The following is an 11654-nucleotide window of genomic DNA, read 5'->3' on the forward strand; positions in this document are numbered from 1 at the left end:
GTGACTCATGCTTTTCACGCCGTTCGATTGGTCTCATCAACTCGTAGCGTTAGCTGCGTCTGGACCTAAAGCGAAACAAAGCATAAACGCCAGGCTATACTTTGTTTCACCGTAATTTGGCAAAGAGTGAATGCGACAGCGTCGAAGAGAGTCGCACGACCATGCTCTATCTAACCACTTTGTGGAGTGCCGTCGAAGTGTGAGCGGGAGAGAGGATAAAAGCCGCTTTGGGGTGAATTTTGAGCGACGGGCTGATCTTCTAGGGGCAAGGATAGCAACGTCTTGGACATGTAAAAGAGGTCTTGAGTTAAGAGGTGCGTTCCTTCTTCCCCTCTTCTCCAAATGCTTGGGCTCTGCTCTCGCCCCTGTACCTTTGTTAAGGGCTGTCACATGCTTTGGCTCCGTCACGCCGATTGGCTTGAAGGGGCTGTAGCGTTCGGTCTTCGTCAAGTTATGGCGAAACAAAGTTACAGCGAAAGCAAACGAATTTAGCGGCAGTACTGCACTGTCTAAATTTGTCATCTACAGCGGAGGCACCGGACACCCATTGTGGCCGTCTAACTTCCCATTGTCTAAACAAACATGCAAGACTATTACATTATTATCATTAAAGGGGCACTGACACCCCAAGGGTCATAATTTTTTTTATTGTCTAAAACGATGCAAGTTGTAGTCATAAACTCGCAAAAAGAAACGCGTCACAAAAAAATTTTTCTTATGCCACGCTTTTTTTTTTTTTGGCGCTTTCCCCTCCCGCTTTTCGCCTCCTCGCTTCTTTTGATTCGTGACGTCACAAATCATGAAGTTTAGAAGCTTTGTAGGCGACATTTGTATAACATTTAATAACTGCAATCGTAAAACATGTTTTTTAACGCAATTGCAAATGCACTACGGCCCTTCTTTTTGAAATACCAAAAATCATAGTCCGGTGTGATGTCGCCTCCTGGATTTGTACCCTCCCTCGGAAAACTTGGCGGCGCTCGAGCAGAGAATGATCGGTGTGTCGGGGAACCGGACGAAGAAACCGGTTTGTTCACGGTCTGCCGGCGCCCTCATCTCTCCCGCTCTTTTCCTCCTCACTTTGGGTCGCGATGGCAACAGCACGGAGTCGTGAAAGAAAGTAGGCTCTCAGGACTGCGCAATACTTGACGTCAACGCACCGGTGCAGATCGCACGAGAACTTCGAATTCGGCGTTTGGAAATTGTTCTGAATTCCCAAGTTTCGAATTTTGAGAGTATTGTCCCGGCATTGTTTTCAATCGTTTCAGATAATAAAAATAAAAAATTATTTTGATGTGTCAGTGCCCCTTTAAACAGGTATAGTCTAGAAGATATGGTAGTGTACTAAGCCCTCTTCCTTCCCCAGGGGCGGGCGGGCATCGCCGTCCACGCGGGACGCCATCCAGGGGATGCTGTCCATGTCGAAGAGCGCCTTCACTTTCGGCACCTCGGACGGCCCGATGGGGCCCACGGCACAGGAGCTGCTGGAGGGGGGACCCCTGAGCACGGGGCTGGCCCGCGTCAAGGGCATGTGCCCCCAGAAGGGCTGCAGCCTTAGCCCTCGGCGGCCCGGCCCGGCCCCGGCCGGGGGCCGGCGGGGCCGGCAGAGGCGGCGGGAAGGGGACGATGAGGACTTTGAGGAGTCCCTCAAGAAGTGCCACCAGGACGAGGAGTATGGTGAGCGGCACCGAACCAAACAGAAGTCGGTTTTTAACGCTGAACAAGCTTTATTGGCCGAATCCTACGCGAAAACTGTCACGAAGAATCACCATGCTCCCTCACAGCATCCCGTGACGTCGTAGCCACGTTACTGTGATGTTGTAAGGTCACATGACTGCATGATGTTGCATGACTAGGACATTGTGACGCGTCATGCGACTGGGACATTGTGCGACGTCGCGACGCTATGTGACATCGCACACGCTTGGCATGCGGCCAGCTCATTCACAACATATTTTGTGCTCTCCGGTCATTGTCAGCATGATCAAGCTAGTGTCAATTTTATTGTCCACGCGAGCCAATTTTTTTCTGCAAAAGTCACATTTTTGCTAAAACCGGCTCGAAGTTAGAACCAAACCTTTCCGAAATCAGTTCTATACTCCGTTTCGCCCCAAGTCTGGATGCGGCAGATGCTGGGATCCGACAGGTCTAATCGAGGGGCACCGAAAGTGCATCGTCGTGGCGTTCGTCGCCTTTGTGCGTTTTCCGTCGCCGGCTCAATCGGTCGTCCACAGGAAACGATGCACTTTTGCCACTGTCTGATTGGCCCCATCGGATTGTAGCTTCGGCTGCTGTTGGTCTCGGAGTGGGACGGAGTATGGCATTGATTTGAGCGGCGTCCCGACCTCAGCCTTTAGCGCCCGATCGTCGTCGTCGGCATAACCACTTTGAGACAAAGCTTCAGCTGCGATTTTGCTGTCACGCATCGTCTCGGTTTCTACCATCGCGTGATGAATGTGGGAAGGGGAGACGCATGTGGAAACTGGACACAGAGCACCGAGTTTCTGCACCACTTCTGCTGTGGTTCCTTCCCCACATTTCTCGCTTTGCCACAACGTCTGCACTTTTACATACGAGTCTTTCCAACGTAAAGAAAACCTTCTCGGCTCAAAAACCGCAGAAGCGAGTCACGGTTCCCGGCGCTCTCTCTGTGCAGTTTATCCGGGGCTCGAGGCATCGGACGACGAGCTGCATGTCTTCAAACCCAGAGGGCGTTGGAAGCGGGACGAGGCCTGGAACCCCAAGGGTGGGTTTCGGTGCACGCCGCCCCTTAAAGTAGCTCGAGGTCGCGACAACTAGTTTTAGTGCGCAACAAGTCGTGAAGTACTTGCACATCAACTGCAAGAGCGTACACTGAGTTGATGAGGCTATGATCTGTTGCAGGTTAAGAATAGAAAGATGGGCTCCTCCCACAATGCCCCCACTCTTTCCACTTTTGCAGAAAAAAATGCTGGGAAGGAGGAAACCTCCGAATTAGGGCAAGTAGAGAGCTTTGTGGGAGGGACTTGTCCCACTATTTTAAGGGGGGACATGGGTCTTCGGAGCCAAAAACGTCCTAGAACTGAATTCTTTTGAAAATGGCGATGGCTGTTGTTCTTCTGAATTTACCAGGCTTCTAATTTTGTGGATGAATATCTGGGCTATAAATCAGTTAATAATGCCTATCTGGGCTGAATGTGTATTGAAGTTGATTCTGAAACATTGTTTTCAGAAGACACAATTTTTGGACTCGTTGAAAACTTGCAGGAGGGATATCTAAGCATCCAGAGCAGATAGAAATATAACCTTTCCTGAAATGTGTAGCTAAGTGTGTGAAGCATACAATGTTGAGAGCAGATTTTCTAATATAAGTCTAGAAGTTTTTCTATTTGATTTTTTGTTTTATTAATTGTTAGCTATGCATTGAGTCCTGAACTTTAATGTGAGGTAAAATCACTAATAGTGGCTTTATCTTAAAAGTACTTCCAACATTGTATGCTGTGCACTTTGTAGTATCTAGCCATGTGTTAGAAAGGATATATTGTTGAGCAGTTTTTTTCCTATCATTCCTCTAAACAAAGGCAGGCAAGTTTTAATTACCTTGAGGACAATCCTACGTACTGAGGAAATGACCAGATATATGAAATCAGCACAAAATGCTGAACAAGCTTGTGCAGTTTCGTTGGGTTTGGTCATAGAATAAGAAAAAAAGCTCCAAGACCAGTGTTCCCCCTTAAACTGGTGGCAGACTAGCCACTCGGCAAAACGTCAATTGCCTTTTTGGGCCACTTCCCAGGGGGCCTGCAGCAATCGGTTAGAGTCCCTATTCCCCTGCTAACTTCCTCTTTCAAAGGAATTATTTTCTTTCTTCCTTTTGCAACCCTTTTTTAATGGGTCACACTGCCGCTTAATTGCAAAGTTTGTTTTCGTCTTTTATTCATTACTTTTTTGGGAACGTGGCATAATTATAGGAACCCCTCGAACTAAACCCGTCTTTACACTGCTGGCATCGAGCCGAGCTTTTGAGTTCTGATATATGGATATGGTATTCGGGTAGAGTAGGGAGGAGGAGAAGTCAAGCCGGAGTTTGATTGGTCAACTACAGGTACAGTGGGATCTTGCTAATTGGAACCCGAGGGGGACCCAAACTTTTAATAATGCAAAGTTTAAATTACCGGGGGTTTCTTCCTAGAAACACAGGGGACTGGGCCTGCATGTTAGTTTGAATTATCCACCAGTCTGAATTAAGAGAGTTTAATCGAGATTCCACTGTATGCAAGGATGACATTTATGCGGGAAAGGGCCAAAGCTTCGTCCGGCTGCCACAACCCCCATATGTGGAAAAAGGAAGAGCAAAAGGGCTCGAAAAACATAGTCTCGAGCGTGTCACTGAGCCGAGATGTCCTTGGAATCTCCATTGCGTCATGCAGCCAAGCTGGTCCCCAACTGCCCCAAGCCGTCCAGGCCCATCAGGGAGGGCACCAAGAAGGAGGCCGTCGAGACCAGCCTGGCCGAGGCGGCCGCCAAGCTGGCCGAAAAGCCCGTAAGTCGCTTGCCAGACAGCTTTCGCTGTTTCTCGTCTCTTCGCAACTCTGCACTGGGTGGCGACGGCTGCCACAACTTGCAAATGATCTAAGCATCGGCCGGACGTTTTTATGGCTGGGCAATGTGTTGAAGCTTTTGAACATACCTTACGAGTCAAAGGGATCGTTGGCTTTTTGAAGGGATCGCTAGAAAACAGTTTCTCAACGTGTCGAGTTGAAATTGTGTACAGAGGTGGCTGAAGATGGGGCATTTTGCATACAGAAGTCCCTCGTTATAACAAAGTCAAAGAGACTGCAAAACAGTTAGACACAAGCAGTAATTCGATGAAAGCAAGACAGCCAAAACAATTTAATTTTCGCAAGGACCTGATTTTCGTGAATCGCCTACAATTGGCGAAAAATAGGTTTCGCGAACAATTTCGGTAAAATGTAAACACATTGGAATCTATATTGAGATCCCACCGCGCTGCGAAAATTAGAAACTGCGAATTATTTCAAAACTTAAGCTTTGACCTAAATCGCCAAATATTGAACCCGCAGAAAATAAGTCGCTTACAGTATGTGATCAAATAAACCTGAGTGATGAACAACTCACAACACCTTTACTGAGGAATAAAAAAAAAGTGAAGTGGAGTTTGCCGATGACTTTTTTGGAGCAGGAGTCCTCTAGTTGCTTCGGGCATCCCGTCGCCGCCATCGCACTTCACTTTACTCCAAAGCAGTCGTCGATGTTTCTTGATGCGCCTCTCCGACATCTCTTCGTCTTTACCTGGGCCGCACGCGAGATCTACGCTCGCAGCATGCAACAGTGGGAATGTCTGCACCGACGAGCGCAAACAAATCAAAGTTATCCTCGATGGCTTCACCAACGTGCCTTGCACACACTCCCTTAGAGATTGGCAAGGACGCGCACGCGAGAAAGTCCGATGTATGAAAGGCAGTTGGCAACCTTTGTTCTTCGAATCGCGGGTGCGCTTTCTTTCGCACGAGAAACTCTTCCGAACCTGTCCAATACGTCTCGCTTCTTTGACACGGTCGACAGTGTCCGACAGTCGATGCCGAAAATGTTTAATTTGTCGGCGATTTCAGACTTGGGCAGGCCTCTTTTTTCGACCTGTTTGAAGCAACTTTATGTAAACATTCCTATACGACGCACGCATACGCCACGCGCGTACGTCGGGGGCTCTTGAAGGGAGAATCGACTCCTGGCTCCTTCGCTTCTTTGATGCAATTCCAACGGGAGTCGGACTGCAGGTGCCGCGCGTGGCGTCGGAATGTGGACGCCACTCCCTGTTGGAGAGCCTAGATTCAGGAGAGGCAGCAACTGAAACCATGGAGAGCGTTTCCAAATGGTGTTTAATTATCACTAAGGTTAATTTAAACTTGGTCTGCAGCCCCCCAAGCGGCCCTACCATCGCAAGAAGGCCCAGCCCTCCAGGGCCAACAAGGACAAAGACCTCGATGTGTTTGATGCCGGGCCTTCAACCTCGTCTGCCTCCAGCAAGAAGTCTCCCTTGCCTCCCGATGCCTTCAGGCGTGAGTAGATTCAGTGATGCTTTCTTTTTTTTTTTAGAGCGCAGCTCTTAGGGCCCTGTTTCCGGCTTGAGCGGCGTCGGCGTAACCGCAAGGTCACGTGACCCCCTGAAGTCACGTGACCCCCCCCGAGGTCACGTGACCCCCTGAAGTCACGTGACCTCCCTCAGGTCACGTGTCCCCCCCTCAGGTCACTTGACCCGCCTCAGATCACGTAACCCCCTGAGGCCATGTGACCCCCTCAGGCCGCGTGACCCCACTGAGGCTACGTGACCCCCTTAGGTCACGTGACCCCCTGAGGTCATGTGACCCCCCTGAAGTCACCTGACCCCCTGAAGTCACGTGACCCCCCTCAGGTCACGTGACCCCCTCAGGTCACGTGACCCCCCTCAGGTCACGTGTCCCCCCCTCAGGTCACTTGACCCACCTCAGATCACGTAAACCCCTGAGGCCACGTGACCCCACTGAGGCCACGTGACCCCACTGAGGTCATGTGACCCCCCTGAGGTCACGTGACCCCCAAGTTCACGTGACCCCCCTGAAGTCACACGACCCCCGAGGTCATGTGACCCCCCTGACGTCACGCGAGCCCCCTTAGGTCACGTGACCTCAAGGAGTCACCTATCCCTCATTACGCTCCCATCTTCCTCCTCAAGAGCTGCGCTCTAACCGGCGTTACAGGGAATTGTAAACAGCTTTTTTTATGGGAGTCAAAGAAAGAATAAAAACACTTAAGGACAAGGACAGACAGCACAGTTCTTTCACGGTCACTAGAAAGAATAAAAACACTTAAGGACAAGGACAGACAGCACAGTTCTTTCATGGTCACTTTTTATTCTTTCTTTGACTCCCGTATTTTCACCAACACGCTCTTTCATCTTTGTAGCTTTTTTTATGAGTCACACTGTATAGGTTTTGCATGCCACCTGCATTTTACATGCTGCGCTGATTTTTAATGTGCGAGCGTTTTTCCCCCGGCCCTATTGCTCTTTTTTTTTCTTACGTAAAAAGTTTTTGAGAAGTTTTGCAATTCATACTTTATTTGTATGGATGATCTAGTCTTCAGTCATACGTGTACTACGTGAAGCTTGTCGGTGTGTGGGGAGCAGAAATGCAGACAAATCTAAGAATGTTGTCTCTTCACTTTCCTTCTGCATTTCTAAAAGAGCAGTCTCTATTGTTGTCTAAGATTACATTGCCCACCCCATCGAGCAAATTGCCCAAACGGGGTAAATCAACGCAAAGGGGTCCACCACCTTTCGGTGCTTTTTCGAGGGGTGAAAATTGGACGAGAAAGTAAGGGTGGGGCCACCTTCAGGATTGGGCCGTCTCTTATAATATTGCGGTACGGCAGCGCTAGCTGTGAAACAATGCAGTAATCTGAAATACTTTTGCGTGAAACACATGTACGACGAAACCGTCCCATCCGACGTCCGATCATCAGGCAATACGACGGTCGGAGGCGAGGGTTTTCAATTCTTTCCGGTGCTACGAAAACCCTCCCCCTTCCCCCCCCGCAGTCCGCACGTCGGATCGTACGGTTTCGTCGTACACGTGTTTCGCGCTTTAGCCTTCCGCTTTGCTCGAGCAAGTGCGCACCTCCCAATATCTTTGGTTGCTGTCTCCTTATTTGACAGAAACCGTTTAGGTTTAAAAGAAGCGTGCTTTGCTTCTACAGTCACCATTACGCAAGATGTTCAGATAATTCAGACTGGCAGCTTGATCTATGACCGGCCCTTTTTAACTACATTCCTTGGCACATTTCGAGGCCATTAAGCATGCGTCGGAAGTGGTCGAGGAACTTAGAAAGAACATTGCGCTTGTCGCGTCACGGATCACCTCGGTTATCACTCTACAGCAGTGGTTCTCAAAAGGGGGTCCACGGACCCTTTGGGGTCAGCGAAGGCATTCTAGGGGTCCGCGATGCACTGCCTCATCAGTCTAGCCCGGCAATAAAAGTTTTTTTGTTTTTTTTCAGATTGATAAGAAACATTTTAATTTTTGGGCGAGTTTTCTCATGTGTGCGTCAATGAGCAAAGACTACTTCACACTGGCCCTTAGTTATATAGTTTATTAAATAATTCTCACTATTAACCTATACCTTTCCCTTCCCCTCACCACGGAAGGGGTCCTCCATCATCTCCGCCGATCCACAAGGGGTCCGCGAAACATAAATGGTTGAAAACCGCTGCTCTACATGGTTACACGAGCACGAGGCAAACAGCAGAGGAAGTTAAAGTGGTATGGATTGTTCTAGAGCCGCTAAACAAGCTATGCTTTGAGTATCGGTTCTCCGTTCGCCGACTTTCTCGTAAGAGCTGCCATTTTGGTGCTCAGCGCAGGGCAGGCACAATAGACGATATGCAGAGCGCCATCTAGTAGGGTGCCGAACAAAATGCTCCGTCTCACCAGTTGACTTTGGCGCTGGCAAAGGCCAGGGCGCGAAAGCGTAGCTCTGAACGATCCGTCATCGCACAAGCACTCGCGCAGAGAAAGCGCTTTCGAAAATTAGGCACCCGTGCCCATGCTGGCACTCGGAGCTCAATCTCAAGCTTAAGCGTATGTTTGTCATGTTGGTTACGTGCGAGAAACCAGCGATTGGCGGGGTGACGAGCACATACTTGCGCAAGGAAGAGCGTAAAACAATACTAGCCCTAAGCTCGAAAATGTGGGTGGTGATTGACAACTGTGAGCAGTAGGCTCCGATTGTTACCGACAGTGCTACGGAATTAACAGGCAGCAGAGGAATCTTGACGCAACAAAGATGGCAGTGCACAGATTGTTGCCAGACGTTCAAACTTTTTCGCATTTCGCATACAATCAGAAAATGTGACTTCCTAAGCTTTAGATAGTGTTGGGAAGTTCATTCTTGTGTGTTTTGGTTTGTCGCTTACTGTTGTAGCATTTCTGGAGGGCGGAAAACCGCTTCTTGCAATTTCAGATAAAGCTTTGGATTACGGGCAACGACGCCGCCTGAAGCATCGTCACTCTGAAGCTTGTTTAGCGTCCTTAGATCGGCCCACTGCTCGCCACGTCTGCAAAGCATCGTTCCCGACACTTGGTGTTGGGAGCGGGATTTTAAAATTTTGTGGGCATACGGTAACGTGGTATCTGAACTCTCGCGCACTAACATGTGCCCGCTTGTTTCCCCATCCAGTCAAAAAGCCGAAGAAAGGATTTGCCACGGCCAAGCAGCGCCTGGGCAAGATCCTCAAGATCCACAAGATGATCTACTGATGCCCGAAACTCCCCGCGCCAGGCAGAACTTTGGCGTCACGTGTACATAGCCTCTGCCACGCCTTCACGACCATTTTAATTCACCGTCACGAAAAAAAAGGACTCCTTCCCCACACCGTTTTTCTTTCATTGTCACCCGAGAGGGTTTTTAAAAAAAAAAATATATATATACATATATATACTATATGTTAACAGAAAGACCCATTTCTACACTTTCAAGTTGACAGGAAATGGAGCGGTGTCGTTGCATCAAAGCTATTTCTTCCCTTGTCCCGGTAGCTAGCAATGGGTCCTGCACCAAGCCTTACGTAGACTTTTTTTTTTATTTCTTTCGTTTTTGATACATGCATGGGATCAAGGCTGTAAAGGTGTGCTTACGACGTGGTTTTGGAAGCTAGACTGTAATGCAGTTGTCCTGCTAGTTGTACATAGAGAACAATGAGACAGTGCTACGCTGTAGATAGCACTGTATTCGCTGCTTGCATTTTTCGTGTTGTGCCAGGTGTTGCTTTGAAGTGCAGTGTTCCCAGGGGCTTTCTTTTGCTCTTTCCACCTTTTTCGAAGGCCAACGGGAGTAGGGAAGAACTCGATTCTGTCCGTCTATCCCAGAACGGAGGGAGCCTTTCCTCCGTTAAAGACTGACGGCCAGACTCGAGATTCTGCAAGGCAGAAGATCCTCCTCACCATGAGAGAGGAGGAAACAGGCAACGATGGACAGGGTAGAAGGGGGGGAGAGGAGGAAGTGAGGGAAAAGTGGAAAGCGCGAACTGGTCGTCGGCCTTTAAGTGTGGAATAGCCCCCTACTTCGCTGCCTTTGGGGGACGAGGAAGGGAGTATGAGGCAAGGAAACAGGAGATAGATTTTCAGCCAGACTGAAAAAGGAGTTTATAAATTGGATTTAAGCTTGCAGCTCTCAAGCTGGCAATGCATTTTTTTTTTTTTTTATAATTTAAGGATTGACGTGTGTTTAAAGGTTTTGATTGGTGCCTTACAAAAACATTTGAATTCTCAATTTACTTGTGCTTCGTGCGTCTGCTGCAAAACTTTGTGGGATAAAATGACAACTTGTCATCCTGACATTTTGTCTACAATCAAAGGAGTTTGGAAGAGTGGTTACTTTGGAATGGGGGTTTCTCCTGTGGTAGACTCTACGTCATGTTTGGTTCTTCCCTTCCCTTGGGTACCGCCCCAGGGAATCTAGGTAAACAAACAAGGTTAAGCATGAGGGGGCTTTTTTAGTAATATGAGGCCAGCTTTTGCATTGGTTTTCTTGCAATAAATTTTGTGCAAGTCCCAAGCTTTTGCCTTGCCTACTGCAAAATTTATTAACTGCGAGTAAAACACCGATTTAATGGTGCTGAAATCGCAGATAGAACTTTCTTCAATGGGACACAATATGCAACTTCTGAAGCAATGCCTGTAAGAACACCTTATCCCCCATTTTAAGGTATGAAGTGTATGCATTATTGCCTATTTCTTTTTTTTTTTTTTTTTTAGATGTACAAGGTAGTGCATGCCAGATTGTAATGGATTGTGATGTAAATTCTGATGGGGCAGATTGACCTTACTATGTTCAACAAGTGCTCCAATTTTTTTTAAAGTTGTTTTTGTGCTTTTCATGGACATCATCGTATAAATACTAAGCAACAAATGCATTTTTGTGTTTAGCAACTTGAAATGCCTCGGCTTATTTTCATCTACAGACATTCAGTCGATAAATGTATGTAAAAAAAAAGGAGTAAAACCAACCTTATTCTATCAGAGTCTGCAATTATTATGCCGAAATAGTGCATTGTTTTACATGCACTTTAATTTTAATTTACGGCTGTAAATAGTGCTGTACATAGGGTGTCTTTTAAAATAAACACTCGCTTACAATCCTGCACTCTCTGTTCCTGTGTGTACTGCCGAGAGGAGAATTTTTGTGTATATTTTGTTTCTTTACACCACTGGGTGAGCATGCGCAATCAGTAAGCGAAGCCATCGCCTGCGCACGAACCTGCGTCGCGACTCACCTGCTCCGTGCCCGTTGGTAAACATTGGACGGGTCCCAAAGCGATGCAGTACAGAGCGAAAGGCTTTCTACTAAAAAAGAAAAGAAGAACGACGGAGGGATGTGGCGCGCCAATCGGCGAGAGCAGCATGCCGAACCACGCGCCGCAAGGGCGGTAAGCCAGGTAAGCTTGGGGAAAGGAGTGGCGGCGCAGCTGGCGCGGCGGTCGCCTCCACTACGGGCAGCCAGCCACGTGCGCCGCGTGTGCCCCAGGGTCCGGTGGGCCGGTTGCGCTTCGGCGACGGCTCTGGCGGCACTCCGGCGGCACTCCGGCCGCTACCGTTCTGGAGTACGGGCGCCAGGGATTG

At 48.4% G+C, this 11654-nt stretch overlaps 1 protein-coding gene across 1 annotated transcript in view; it reads left to right on the forward strand.

The window, feature by feature from the left end:
- The window catches only part of LOC120850830 (histone lysine demethylase PHF8), a 43437-nt gene extending 32259 nt beyond the window's left edge, over positions 1–11178 (forward strand). The window contains exons 15-19 of the mRNA XM_040223498.3: positions 1367–1677; positions 2657–2746; positions 4410–4522; positions 5918–6059; positions 9214–11178. Coding sequence (XP_040079432.1) covers positions 1367–1677; positions 2657–2746; positions 4410–4522; positions 5918–6059; positions 9214–9293 — 736 coding nt within the window. The 3' untranslated portion in view covers positions 9294–11178. The remainder of the gene's footprint in view (positions 1–1366; positions 1678–2656; positions 2747–4409; positions 4523–5917; positions 6060–9213) is intronic.
- The last annotated feature ends 476 nt before the right edge of the window (positions 11179–11654 follow it).

Source organism: Ixodes scapularis, unplaced genomic scaffold, assembly GCF_016920785.2.
Source record: "Ixodes scapularis isolate PalLabHiFi unplaced genomic scaffold, ASM1692078v2 PGA_scaffold2__306_contigs__length_199485367, whole genome shotgun sequence".
Classification (NCBI taxonomy): domain Eukaryota; kingdom Metazoa; phylum Arthropoda; class Arachnida; order Ixodida; family Ixodidae; genus Ixodes; species Ixodes scapularis.